The sequence below is a fragment of the Branchiostoma belcheri genome, unplaced genomic scaffold, assembly GCF_001625305.1.
Source record: "Branchiostoma belcheri isolate BF01 breed outbred unplaced genomic scaffold, Haploidv18h27 scaffold5, whole genome shotgun sequence".
Lineage (NCBI taxonomy): Eukaryota > Metazoa > Chordata > Leptocardii > Amphioxiformes > Branchiostomatidae > Branchiostoma > Branchiostoma belcheri.
The window spans coordinates 7,741,367-7,751,522 of NW_017804131.1; the positions used below are offsets into that span (position 1 = coordinate 7,741,367).

The following is a 10,156-nucleotide window of genomic DNA, read 5'->3' on the forward strand; positions in this document are numbered from 1 at the left end:
GGAGCTTCTCTGGCCGGCTTCCTTCTCTTGCCAATTAATACCCTTTTTAGGCCGATTTCTACGATTTATTCGGCCCGCAAAAGAAATATGGTGGAGACTACAGCCTACTGGTCAAATGCTACATTGTACACAAAGCAGCTTAGGCTTTTTCAACAACTGATATTTGCTTGTTTTCAGCAGTTTGATTCTTTTGGTTCTGAATCAGTATAAATTTTGCAAACAGCAATCACCAATCAACATTGCAACTGAAGCATTACAAAGCTTTTAATGCATGTCAAAAAGTGCATCTAAAATAAGTACTAAATATACTACACAAAACATTGTATGATGAAACTATGTAGAAAGTCATTGATACCATTTTCTAATATTCGCTGATGAGGCACGTATGATTTGAGGGAATTGAATACATGTAAATAATGAGGAAGATACATTGAAAGCTAATATCATTTAATAAATTATATGATACATGATTAAAGTACATGTACATCTTATCTCTATACAACACCTAAAATGATAATTCGAGACCATCCTCTTCATCATCATCATCCTCTTACCCATACAAATATCACCAGAAATCAATGATCAATACACATTTGTCGTCAGAGAGTATTCAACCTAGAATATACTCCTAGAATCATTCTAGAAGTTTTCAATTGATTTGATACTGTAACATTATGCACTGGAATGTCTAACTGACTTTAGTCAATTGCCTTCTTGATTTGTTGTGTAGAAGATAAGCAATGCTGAGGATCTGAAAGCTTATTTTCCATAATTGTTCCTTTCTAAGGCTGTGTCCGCACTAAAAAGGTCCACTTGCACTGCTATAGCCTGGTCATCAGATATACAATCATGTAGCTCCCAGCTATTGCATTAAAATAAAAAAGGAGACCATGGTCTTCAAATAACAAAATCAAGAATCAAACTTTTTGATACTGAAAATGTTGTAAGGGAAAAACAAGGAATGTTGTCCTAAAAATTGGAGTTTTTTTAAAAGACCACATATCTACTGGATAGGTCAACGAAACTCTGTTATGAGACCATGTCTGTGAGGAAAACTCAGGCATGAGACCCAGCAGGCTTTGCTGTGCTGTGTGAGTGTGCCGGTGAATCCAGCCTGTACCAGGGCTCTAGCCAGCTTCAAATTTTTTTACCATTTTCGCATGCGCGAAAATGGTAACTCAGACGAGATTGAGATTGGATCAACGGATGGATGGATCAACGGTTCCACCCTTCAACGGCCATGCAGACATGCTAAGTCACCGCATGTCGCTAGATGTCGTTGTTGCGACGGCCATGCAGACATGCTGAGTTGCCGCATGTCGCTAGATGTCGTTGTTGCGAGTGCACTTTTTACCATTTATGCCTTGGACGTTTGTATACTTTCCATTATGGTTGCTAATTTCAAAATCATAGTTCTATTAATGTTGCATAACAAAGCTGCTGACAAAACAAACTTAATTTGTCTTGAACAATAACTTTTTATTATTTGCCAAAAATGTTGATAAAGACATGTCTATAATCAAGGATTCACAGTAATCAAGGATTTTAATAAACTGCATAAATTATGTCAATGAGCATTAGCAGTGTGGATTAGTCTAGATGTTCAGATTTCCATTAGCCGGCAGTCCAGAGGGTCACACGTCCGACCAATCAAGGCGCTGCAGGCAAAGCTTATTAAAAGCCTCCTTTTCAGGCGTTCCCGGATCGGTGTTTTTGTGTGTGTGTGTGTTGGGGGGGGGGTGTATTTTCTGACCAAACGTAGATCGCACGCAATAGAAGCTCCGGCCTACATAGCTGTCCGTGGAACTATTGATATTACCTGGGTGCCTAACTTTCACCAACATGTCTTTTGTATTTTAGGAAATTAATTAATTAATGAGTGAGTGTTTAATTAACTTAAATAGGTATTGCATTGTTTGGCAAGGTATTTTCCATTGACAATTTTTAATAGATCAGGTTGATCAAATGATATAATGTAAACAATTATATATGATTAGTAAAAGATGACTTTTGAAGTTCTCTTCGAGTATTATTTTAGGGTTGAATCAGGGTCAACGCGAAAAAAAATCATGATCCGGTGATCGACATCATGCCCCCCCGCACACTTCATGTATTCAGTGTTCTAAATACCCGTCTTCAGTCTGCAATTTGCAGATAGATTTTCAAGATTTCAGGATTAAAATTACACAATCTGCAATTTGAAGAATAGAAAAAAAAAACTATCTAAATGGTCCTCACAACTTCATATTCCCTTTGTTTGACCCGCCCGGCGCCCAAATCCCGCTGCGATTCAAGCCGCGGCGGCTTCCCGAGCCATGCAAATAAACCTAGTCCTGACGCCACAGCCTCCGATTTCCACCGAGCCAGCCCCGAGCGCATGCCGACAGCGAGGGATGTGGCTCAGATTTCCGACGATTTCCTTATTTAGATCATTCGGAAGACTTCGGGTAGCAAACAAAATGGCCGCCATGCACATGATTTTATACTAGTAGCTTCGCTTCTCAACCGAAATGAGGAAGTTTAACCTCATTTGCAGACTTTAGCGGCCATGGAGTTGATTTGGGGAAGTGCTGAGACGCGATTTCGCTACGGCATATGGGATTTTGCCGCGGAGGGAGTTACGTACGCCGGCAAAAACTTGCTTCAGCGATCTGCTCCAGAAAATTTATCTTTATGCTGCCGCTCAAGTCTTCGAAGGTGGTTTAACGAAGTTTATATAAATGATAAAGCCACTTTGCGTAGATCGATCTCCGTTTTCTTGCGATGGTATGAAAATTCAAGTACAGTATATTTTCAAAACGTTTGATATTTCTTTGTTCGTTGCCACATGTTGTTTATTTATCTTATTGTCATGTACAGTTCCCAGCGTGAGTCTGAGTCGAGCCATTGTTCTTATGTGGCCGTTAGCACATGTTGTTTAAACAGACAGCAACATTGAAGAAAAGAACCGAGTTAACAGACATCGGCACGTTCCTTGAAGTCAGGTTTCCCGCCGTATTTAAATAAGAAATGTGTGGGCCCGCGGCGTTTTGAAAAGACGCGACGCGCTTTGGAAAGACCCCGCGCCGTGGCTCATTCAAATTCGCTACATTTTTTGCTAAGTTTAATGTCTTCACCCACGATTTTTGACCGTCAATGTTGACGGTAAGGACTTAAATTTTTACCGTCCGACGGGAAAAAATACCGTCAATTGACGGTAAAACGGGCGCTGGCTAAAGCCCTGGTTGAATGTCACGAGGTTTGTAAACTTAGATGTTGGGGACAAAGCCATAGAAGAGATTTTGAATAAAATTATATATATATATATTAACGTTACTTATAATTTAAGTTAAAATGTACTTTTGTGTCTCATTTTTTTATTCTGTTAAAAAGACTCTTAAAAGAGAGAAAACAGGTTATAAACTGTTATATACTTGATTTTTGTAATGTTTTAAACTTAAAGAGTTGAAATATAGAAGTGCATGTTCTCTCATTATATACAATGTTGATGAGAACTAGAACCATTTATATAACTTAGGTAAATTGAAATGATAGGATGGGGAAAATGTTCGTAAAAACTGTAAGCCTGTAAGCGGCGAAAATGGTCAGCTTTTGCAGAAGCACTTGTTTCCATCAGCCCAGGTTCATCATTGGATTTGGGGAGGCATGCTCCCCCGGGAAATTCAGCATTTTCAGGCCTTCAAAAACTGCAATTTGAGAGGCAAATCATGGTGTTGAGAGTGGTTGTCAATGGTCCTTTGGATGTTTAAAAAATTTCATATTTTTACCCCAGATTTTTTACTTTTGTCTGTCAAGGTCTATGGAGGATAGGAAGAGATGGAGAGCAGTCATTGGAACTGAGGGACCCTTGACCCAGTGAACCTTGAACCAGGTTTTAAAAAATTGCCATCCCACAAAGTTCCATAATGTTATTGATGGAAAAACTGGCACCGGTGAGTCCACCCTGTCCCCTGTGTTAGCTGTGCTCAGAGCCTGGCCTGGACTCTCACCCCGAAGTGTTGCAGGGCGTCCTTCAGGGCGCGCAGGACCAACTCCACGTTATCTCTGGTACAGTTGTGTCCCATCAGGCCGATACGCCACGCCTGAAACAGATTTAATGTTGTTGATATGCCAAAAAACAGTTACTAGTGCTCAATGCTGTTGAGTTTCCACTTAATAGATAATACAATGCATGTCATTGTCAGTCCAGATTTTCTAAAGCTTTGGCTGCACAGCTAAAAAATGTGTTAACTGCATAGTCCTGTACAAGTGACCACCTCTATATAACAACCATCTGGCCGTTGTGACCACTTTTTGGTAATAATGTTTCCCAATGGATTGACACAAGAATTAAGAATCTACTCTATGGTGATCAAATGTCCACATTGACCAGATTTTCTCAGTTTCTCAGTATCAGTGGTCTTCTTGCAATGGGTAGTTTTGACTGAATATAATGTACTTGCCTGTTCTTCAAAATGCTAAATGGTTACTCCACCTTTTTTCATATGTACAGTACCTTCTCCCTGCTGACTAAGCCAGGCCCTGTAATCTAAACTTGATGCCAAACAGCTTCCATTAAGTTTTGACAAAATATATGCATAGCAAAATGACTTCCTTTTTTATGGCTTTTCATGACCATGAGTTTGACACATGTCCAGTAACTCACCTTCCCAGCTGAAGCTCCAAGCCCTCCCGAGATTTCAATGGAGTACCTACAACCAAAACAAACAATGTCTAAAACCTTTTGCTTTTAAAAACATCAATAAAACAGCTTATTTCCTACAATGAACATTTCTTGCAAACTGGCTTGCAAGTAACATGTAACTATGAAGACATACAGGTTTTAATGGTTCAAATAAGCATAATATATTTCATAAACTTTAAGTCATGATTTTAAACCAAATGCAAAAGATTACATGTACTATATATGAGTACACCATGGAATTCAATGAAAGCTTGCATTTTAATTTGGGGGAAAGCAAATCCATACTTGTGACTGAATGCAATATGAAATACCATTTCCTACAAATTTTTTTAAAGGTATCATGATGGAAACTTGTTTTTAAATTATGTGTAACAAAAAAGAATAGCCTTGTGTTTATTGAGGTGACGAATCACTAAATTAAATTTGCTAACAAATGCTGAGCCTGTGACTTGTGTAAGGTTTGTTTGAGGAGTACTGACTTGTTCATGATGTAGGAAGCCACATCTTTCCAGTTCACCCCTTCTGGTACCCTCACCACTGTTACTGTGGGCAGTCTGGCAGACTAGAATAGGGGTGGATGAAAAGGTTTAAAAACTCACGAGAGAATAAAGAATCATCTAACACATGTTTCTTGTTAACAAATAGTAACTATTAATAGCCATTACCAATGGCCTAAATGCAAAACAAGTATTACTAAGTGTAAGTCATCATCGGAAATGATGGACAACCAAAGAGAAAAATTAATGCAAAACAATAAAAACAGTTATAACTTTCAAAGGGTTGAAAAAGGTAGAATCAAAAAAGGTAGAGTCTCTGTATGTAAACTTCAGTAAAAATGTAAAACTTTATAATGCTTTTCCATGCTACAAACCAATGTCTTCAAAATAATGCCTGACAGCCAGGGCTTAATTCAAAGAAAAACTACAATTTGAACGATAACAGATATTATTAAAGACGTTTCAGAGACCACCTAAGTTACAAACTGTGTTTTTACATATTTCTAATCACATACATGTACACTAAAGAAATTTTGCAGTGACTCCTAGTTAGGTGTCTGTACTAACCTTGTCCTTCACCCAGAGTTCCAGTCCCATGTCCTGTAGACCCTGATGCAGGAGGAGGGCGTTCTGCTGGTGACGACTGATACAGTTTTCCAGACCCTATAGTACACAAATATGTCAATTATACCATATCATTATACCAATCATACTGTATCATAGTACACAAATCTGTCAATAATTATTTACCTTCACACCAGTGTTCTAGCCAGCCTGAATACACTGTACACATTCTTGTTGTTCGGGCATCGTCAATAAACAGCTTTAAACAAAGCTTAAAGATTTTCCAAGTATCTGAGTGGTCTTCTTGAAATGGGTAGTTTTGACTACCAAATGGTTATTAGTATTCTGTACCTTTATCAACCTCTGAATGATTTTGACTTTTGAACATACTTACTTCTTCTGCAAGTTTTGCCAGACCCTCCCTCAATGCATAGACACTACTGATGGGGCCAGTGTGGTGGTACCTATAATTATGAAAGATATAATTATATAACTTATAAACAAACATCAAATTTCAGACAAAAGCGAGCAATGGGTTTTGCTAAATGTGCAACTAAGCCAGAGAAATGCATGTTTACATTGTATAATTTTACAAAGTCAAAATTACACGAACTCAAAGTCAAAACAGGATCCGGAGAAACTACATACTTCCTGGGCTGTCCCTTTTGCAGGCCGACCCCCCAGTAGTCAGACAACAGGTTCATGTCAAAATAGAAGGAGGGAACTTTTTGCTTGCGGCGAGCCAGCTTGCCCCTGAAATGACACACAAAAAAAGACAAAGTCAAAACAGTAACTGACAGCTTATATACAACAAATGTCTTCCTAAAACATAATAACAATAGACAGTGTTACCACACTTGTAGAAAGATTAATGTCTATTTTCAATAAAATATTAGTATCTATGGGCTCTTGATAATCTAATGATCCTTCATAAGACTTAGTCTTCTTTACTCAAGGGAATTGAATAAGTCTTCTCTCATTCAAAAAGTTTCTTTCAGTAAGTTTATTTACACCTACTGAAACATCGTGGCAAGTCCAGACATGCTGCTGGCTGCCATGATGCCCCTACGACCATTCACGGTTATGGATCTTACACACATACCTTGCCCTGGGACTGAATGAGATAGGTGAGGCTCCGGGCGGGGCACCTAGCACCTTCTGTGCTCCACTGTACAGGATGTCGATTCCTAGGTACAGGGATATAATACACTTTTGTAAACCTTAAAAAATATCAAGCATTTTCTTATTACCATAAAAAACTAAACATATTGTCTAGGAACTATAATAAACTATAGACACATTGTCAAGGAACATGTAAAAATGCTATGCAATAGGATGTTTTCTTATTATACATTTCTAACAGTATTAATTCAATGCAACATCAGATTGTCCAATCAGCACCAAGGACAGGGAAACCCTTTCTTTAAGAACAGATTGTCCAATCAGCACCAAGGACAGGGAAACCCTTTCCAAAAAGATTGTCCAATCAGCACCAAGGACAAGGAAACATTTTCTCAAAGACAGATTGTCCAATCAGCAATAAGGACATATTGCCCAATCAAAGATGGTCCAATCAGCACCAAAGTCAGATTGTCCAATCAGCACTAAGGACAGATTGTCCAATCAGCACCAAGGACAGGGAAACCTTCCCTTGACAACAGATTGTCCAATCAGTAGTTCTAAAACATGTTTGTACCTTGTTGATCCATGTACAAAGGAGTCCCTCCAAGAGATGCTACTGAATCCACCAGCAACAGACAGTCATTTCTAAAACAGACAACATGACAACAATGTCCAAAATAAAATCAAAACCCATACAGTGCTTAATTAAAGGAGTTCAATGGGCAAATTGCAAAAATTGGATACACAATTTGGACCTCAATGAGCAGTCATTTAGTCATAACATGTTTTATTTTAAGAAATTTGTTAATCTGGTGTGAAAAAAAAATCTGTAAAATGAGCAACTGTTTTCTTTCAACATCATCATCATCATCAAATGTGCTTCAAAATTCAATTAGATTAAAGCCTGAAAATTTACTAACATTTTAAAATCAAACTAAATCTAGTCTTGCCAATATCCACAACATAATTGATTGCAAGTTAACACCATGCCTGTGAAATTTAACACCACAATTATTGTGAAAATAGGCAAAAGTTCACACTTAGTTATATATGTGCATATACTAGTAATAAGTAGTATATTGTATATTGTATATATACAAGTATATAATAAAACTGACCCGTGGCAGATGTCCCCAATCCCGTCCAGTGGTTGTAGAACACCAGCAGAAGATTCACCATGACAGATAAAGAACATGCACGGTTTATGGTACTCAATACCCTGGGAGTGGGAAATACAATTTATGTACTATAAAAATGGTGGCCATAGAACTGGACTGCACCAAGATAGTGCAAGTTACTTCTGAAGTTAATGCAGAATTGTTTCCCATGTCAAGAGCAAAATTAAATATCACAGACTGAATTTGATGCCATACTAAAAAAGTATCCAACAATAATTATTCTGTCTAAAAGTTGTCCAAATATTATCATATCATATGATTGTGCATGTAATGTTACCAGGGTTTTATATTGTATACTTAAGTTTTGTATATGTGTACACTGCAATAGCATTAACACGGTTACATTTAAGGCATGTTAACTAATTAGAAGTGAAGTGTATAAGCAATAAGACTGTCACAGCAATATTGACAATGATCTATTTACCTTTTGGATGTCTTCCAGTGTGAAGTTCTGACCAATGGGCTTGGTGATTGTTCTGACCTCAGCACCTGTTATACACAATGCGGAAGTTAGGCAGTTCAGCTATAGAGCGTTATATGCTACTTTGATTTATGACAGTTTTTTTTCATAATTAAGTACGTAAGTTTCATATCAAACTTTGATATTCTGGTTATATATTTGCGACTGCACAACGTTACCAGGACAAATAGATGTGCTCTGTTCTGTCTGTCCCAATTTGTCTGCTTAAGGTAATTTTCATTGTTACCTGAACCTTAGTGCAGGTATGCAGATCAAAAGGATTTCAAGTCCTGAAACCGCACCCACCCACCGTTCCTGGAGCACATGTCAGCACACCTCTCCCCCCACAGCCCGTGTACAGCTGAGCTACCAGCACCATGTCACAAATTTGTCTGGTGCAGGTCATTTTAACACGGTAAAGAGTAGGCCGGAAATTATCTTTGTAATTTATCCAGTTACTTAGTTAAAGTGCTCATGACACCAAAAGTCTGTGAAATACATACAAATATCGGAAGTGTACATACAAAAATTATATAGTCACTTGAATTTTGTTCCAAACATGATGACTAAGAAACTGAGCTTGTACGGCCTTCTAAAAGTGTTTTTTTGGAGACTCTCTAGCAAGCTTCCCAAATGCCCACTTCAGGCATCTCAATTTGCATCTCTATGTAACAGTTTTATTTTTGCATTTCTGTGCTTTTTCCTGAGCTGACATCACTGGATGACGTCAGCTCAGGAAAAAATACAGACATCATGCAAAAATAAAATGTAGAGATGAAAATCGCCTGCCAGGACTGACTTTTCCAAGGTAGGGCATTAGAATTTCGAATGTGAACAGGAGAACCGTGCATATTTATAGTCAATGTGTCTGTTAGCCAGGTAATACTAGTTATGTCAATCACAATCAAAGGTCATTTTTGGTGTCATGAGCACTTAAAAGTTGAATTTCCTATGAGTACTGTATTTATACCCACCGTTCCTGGAGCACATGTCAGCACACCTCTCCCCCCACAGCCCATGTACAGCTACCAACACCACGTCTCCAGGCTCCACCATGTTCACCACCGCTGCCTCCATCGCGGCATGGCCCGTCCCGCTCACAGCCAGAGTCAGCTCATTTCTCGTCTGGAACGCGTACTGGATCCCAGCCTTCACTTCATCCATTATCTGTTAGAATATAAACTAGAAATGTAACATTTGCAAAGCAAATGCATAATTTATCATGAAAGTTCATCTGTGTTGGTAGTAATCATAGTAAAACGTTAAACTTTATTCCAACACACTATTTACAGGGATCAAATTTTCAGCGACTACTGTCGCCTTCATCAGGATAATTAATGACCAATCACTTCACAACGTGATCTCGCGAGAGTTACGGTTTACAAACACGTGACTTCACTCACACGAGACTTTACTGATACGTGACGTAAGCAATTGATCAAAAGTGCCAGGGAGTTTATATCGTCCACCATCTCTATTAAGTGAAGGCTGAAGTGCTCTGATATATATAGCCTCCTTAATGCCTCTTAGCAAGTAGTCCTGTTCAGTGTCCAGTATTCTAACTTTGTCCAGAGAGACTGTGTGGCCCGGTGATTCGATGTGGATGTGTTGAGAAACTTCAGATGACAGTGAGCTGGGGCGTTTGTGTTCA

The 10,156-nt window shown here is 38.5% G+C and overlaps 1 protein-coding gene across 2 annotated transcripts in view; it reads right to left on the bottom strand.

Moving 5' to 3' along the window:
• Window positions 1-3,606: 3,606 nt before the first annotated feature.
• Window positions 3,607-10,156, bottom strand: part of LOC109480036 (serine--pyruvate aminotransferase-like) — a 9,136-nt gene continuing 2,586 nt past the window's right edge. The window contains exons 2-13 of one of the 2 annotated variants that reach the window (XM_019782180.1): window positions 9,480-9,672; window positions 8,470-8,534; window positions 7,986-8,086; window positions 7,442-7,512; window positions 6,848-6,932; window positions 6,394-6,498; window positions 6,140-6,209; window positions 5,749-5,844; window positions 5,164-5,246; window positions 4,646-4,691; window positions 3,990-4,082; window positions 3,607-3,686 (exon numbers count right to left, since the gene is read on the bottom strand). In XM_019782180.1, the coding sequence (XP_019637739.1) occupies window positions 3,672-3,686; window positions 3,990-4,082; window positions 4,646-4,691; window positions 5,164-5,246; window positions 5,749-5,844; window positions 6,140-6,209; window positions 6,394-6,498; window positions 6,848-6,932; window positions 7,442-7,512; window positions 7,986-8,086; window positions 8,470-8,534; window positions 9,480-9,672 (1,023 nt within the window). In that variant the 3' untranslated portion in view covers window positions 3,607-3,671. Of the gene's footprint in view, window positions 4,083-4,645; window positions 4,692-5,163; window positions 5,247-5,748; window positions 5,845-6,139; window positions 6,210-6,393; window positions 6,499-6,847; window positions 6,933-7,441; window positions 7,513-7,985; window positions 8,087-8,469; window positions 8,535-9,479; window positions 9,673-10,156 lie in introns of both variants that reach the window. The other variant, XM_019782179.1, reaches the window with a different exon arrangement.